The sequence below is a fragment of the Populus alba genome, chromosome 2, assembly GCF_005239225.2.
Source record: "Populus alba chromosome 2, ASM523922v2, whole genome shotgun sequence".
Classification (NCBI taxonomy): domain Eukaryota; kingdom Viridiplantae; phylum Streptophyta; class Magnoliopsida; order Malpighiales; family Salicaceae; genus Populus; species Populus alba.
In genome coordinates this window covers 2,949,870-2,953,508 of record NC_133285.1, presented here as the reverse complement: position 1 = coordinate 2,953,508, position 3,639 = coordinate 2,949,870, and the positions used below count along the sequence as shown (strand labels likewise).

The window sequence follows — 3,639 nt, the reverse complement described above, 5'->3', positions numbered from 1 at the left end:
TATTTTTAATTAGAATGGAATATATTGTTTGATTGGTATTCTATTTTTTTATACAAATAGCATGGGGAGCGATGACCTCTCAAATCTCCATGTTATTTGTATTCATGTGGAGTGATTTTCGCACCGAACAAAAAGGATTTTTACGTGTTAAAAAAATCTAAAATATCTCCTCGTGATAAGCAAATATTAAAATTAAAATTTATTTTATTTTATTAAACTGGCCACTACCTCTCCATAAATTTAGTACAATGTTAAGTGTCCATGGATGGATCCTAAGGCCATAATTAAAAAAATCCTTACTAAATTATCTAAGATAAATTGAAAAAAATTTATTTATTATCAAAAAATCATTTCAACCCAATAATTTAAGTTACGAAGTGAGGTTTCAATATATAATTTATATTATTTTGTAATACATCATCTTAAGAACAAACCTTTTGAACTTGAAATTTGTATATACTCATACTATTTTATATTTAATTTTTATCAAATAAATAAAGATAGTGATATTTAAATTCGTGACTGCTTAGTTATTAAGACTTTGATACCATATCAAAAAAATCATTTCAACTCAGTAGGTTAAACCGTTAAGTGAAGTTTCAAAATATAATTTATATTAATATCTAACACGTATATTCCATAAAAAATAAAATAAAAAATTTATCATTTAAATCTTTTTATTTTCGTATATAATTCCTTCCAAGGTTTTCACCCAAGAATTCCAATCCAAATCCCCAAAGTGTCGACTGTTGAAACTTCTCCTATAAGACGAGCTAAACTTGACAACAAGTTGCTTGCACTTGAACATAGCCACCGAGTTCACACCCGTTTGATGCAAATGACCACGTTTTCATTTGACCAGTCTGGTGATCAAGCGCTGCACCCCACTTGAGAGGGGTGAGCGAGTGAAAGAGATTTCCTAGAAATTGCAGGCGGATTTGCCTTTAGAAAAAAGATGGATGGGGTGTGCTTTGGACTCATTCATCTGTAGATTATTATATACATGCCCGCATGCTTTTGTCATGCTATATATAGTCTAGTTGCTCGTTGCCTTGCTTCATATTTTGAGCATTGAGGCTCTTTCGTTTCTTTATAAAGAGCCAGCCATTCTTTTCTTTCTTCTAACGAGCTCTGAGATACAACAATGGTGAGAGCTCCATGCTGTGAGAAAATGGGATTGAAGAGAGGTCCCTGGACTGCTGAAGAGGATCGGATTCTCATCAGTCACATTCAGCTTTATGGCCATGGCAATTGGCGTGCGCTTCCTAAACAAGCTGGTAATTTATACACATATCTACCATGGATCATCACTTCCCAACAAAGATTGCCTTGTAGAAGCATACACTCTCTACTATTTATCTCTCTTTAGAACTTAATTCTGAAGTGAATCCTGACCATTTGCGTGGATAATTGAGTCAAACTGATCATCTGAGATCTTTAGCAACAAGCTGGTGATTTATGTTGGTTTTGAATCGTTTCTTTCTTACCCAATTTTCAGGTCTGCTGAGGTGTGGAAAGAGCTGCAGGCTCCGGTGGATAAATTACCTGAGGCCTGACATTAAACGAGGAAATTTCAGCAGAGAAGAAGAGGATACCATCATCAAATTGCATGAGATGTTAGGCAATAGGTATGCAGTTTCACCATTTTCAGTCAAACTAGAGTCAAAACACTGGCATTTTCATTTACATGGAAGAACTAATTATTGATCTTCAAGAACTTCTGCTTCCCCGATTGATACTTGATAATCAGTGCTTCATAGGGAGATGGCATGTAGCCTATAGGCTAGGCAAAAAACCTTTTTTTTTTTTTTTTTTTTTTAATTTCTGGTGATCAAAGGACTTGTCATTGTAGCCGCCCCCCACATCCACATCCTCCTAACAGCAAAAAGCAGAAGAAGAAGAAATCAACTTGTCATTTTAAAGTGTCCTTCTCTCATGTCAATATTTTTTTCATGGTTGCATCAGAAACATGTGGGGCTGACAGATTCCTGGAAGTCACGTACCATATATCATAGACTAATAAGAAATCCCACGTTTTTCAAGTTGAAGCACTCTCAGACAAGATTGGCACACTTTGGTTATTGCACATATAATCATTCATGTGACATGAAACATGCCAAAAGGGCTTTTAGCATTTTAAATTCTGCTAATCAAGTAGGATCATAACTAAGGTTATTGCATATCTTGACATGGATCGATCCCCCTTCTTTTTTTCCCAGATGGTCGGCAATTGCAGCGAGATTACCAGGACGCACAGACAACGAAATTAAAAATGTGTGGCACACCCACTTGAAAAAAAGACTTGAGCAAAACCATGTCGCCCCAGAAATCAATGGAAGATCTGTTGATGTTTCTAGATTCAATCACGAAGTAAAGACTGATCCAGAAATAGTGAGTTCATCAAACGTTGTTGCGGCAGGATGTGATCAAACCAAGGAACATAGACCAGTTTCACCACAACAATGTTCAAGTGATGTCTCTTCGGTGATCACAGTTGATACCAGTAATGACATGAGCACGAAGGTCTTGGAGTCGGATGATGTTCTTGAAATGGATGAGATTTTTTGGTCAGAAGTACTGTCTGCTGATAATTCAAGCTTGACGAGTGATTATCCGGCCATTAGCACTGAGCCGCTAATTCAATTTCCATTTTCTCCACTGATAATTGATATGGAACAAGTCCAAGCCACTAATTCAAGTATGTATGATGGCTTGGACTTTTGGCACAACCTCTTCACAAGAGCTGGGGAGTTACCAGAATTACCAGAAATTTGAACAATTGTAACCTGCTACTATATTTTTCCATTTTTTTTTAGATAGATTTGCAGGCAGGTATGGATTGTAGCTCTCCAATTTGTTGACTGCTTAGAAGGAAGACAGAATTATTGTAACAAAATAAAATAAATTAATAAATATGAAAAAATTTATCCGGTCAAATTTCAAGTTATTACCTTAATTTAGGTTGATCTTTTTTATTAAGGCAACAATGTTTTGTTTTTTATATACTGATCTGGTCAAGTTTGAATGAGTTTAAATAGATTTGATCAAAATGAATAAGTTTATCTAGTTAATATTTTATTTAATTTAATTAAAAAACTGATTTTAATCGTGCTTTCAGATTATAATTTCTCATATTAATCGTGAAATTAAAGTACTATAGTTACCACCATGATTATGCTATGCATGCACAAAGGATCTATCATAAGAACATTTCAAAATATTACAATTTCTCTTTGTTATCTCATCAAAATAATATATTTTTGACATTAATATCATTTCATTAAGAATATATTTGGAATTATAATAGTGATTGTAGTTCAAAATATTTTTTGTTTAAAAATACATCAAAATAATATTTTTTTTTATTTTTTAAAAATTATTTTTGATATCAGTGCATCAAAATAATTTAAAAATTAAAAAAAATTTAAAATTTAAAAAAACATAATTTTAAAACAAAACATAAAAGGTTAATAATCAAACTCAGACTCTTAATCTTTAATTGAATGAATTTAAAAAAAAAAAAACACTCGAAACCAATTACAAGCAGATTACTAATGAATTTTTCATTACTCTTTTCAACTCTTTTGAAAAACCAACAAAATTATTTCATCTCACGAATGAATCTATATTTAATTTTAG

General features: G+C 32.6%; 1 protein-coding gene across 1 annotated transcript; it reads left to right on the top strand.

Moving 5' to 3' along the window:
- Positions 1-1,041: 1,041 nt before the first annotated feature.
- LOC118049409 (transcription factor MYB14) lies at positions 1,042-2,937 on the top strand. The gene is made up of 3 exons (XM_035059407.2): positions 1,042-1,277; positions 1,499-1,628; positions 2,220-2,937. Exons 1-3 carry the CDS (start codon positions 1,145-1,147, stop codon positions 2,773-2,775), a joined length of 819 nt encoding a protein of 272 aa, XP_034915298.1. The 5' UTR covers positions 1,042-1,144; the 3' UTR covers positions 2,776-2,937.
- Positions 2,938-3,639: the final 702 nt, after the last annotated feature.

What these genes read in the sequence shown, in the direction of transcription:
- LOC118049409 (XM_035059407.2), top strand. Translation starts at nt 1,145, where the DNA reads ATGGTGAGAGCTCCATGCTGTGAGAAAATGGGATTGAAGAGAGGTCCC. An exon ending in TGCGCTTCCTAAACAAGCTG is followed by an intron (nt 1,278 to 1,498) that starts GTAATTTATACA and finishes CCCAATTTTCAG; the next exon opens with GTCTGCTGAGGTGTGGAAAG. An exon ending in CATGAGATGTTAGGCAATAG is followed by an intron (nt 1,629 to 2,219) that starts GTATGCAGTTTC and finishes TTTTTTTCCCAG; the next exon opens with ATGGTCGGCAATTGCAGCGA.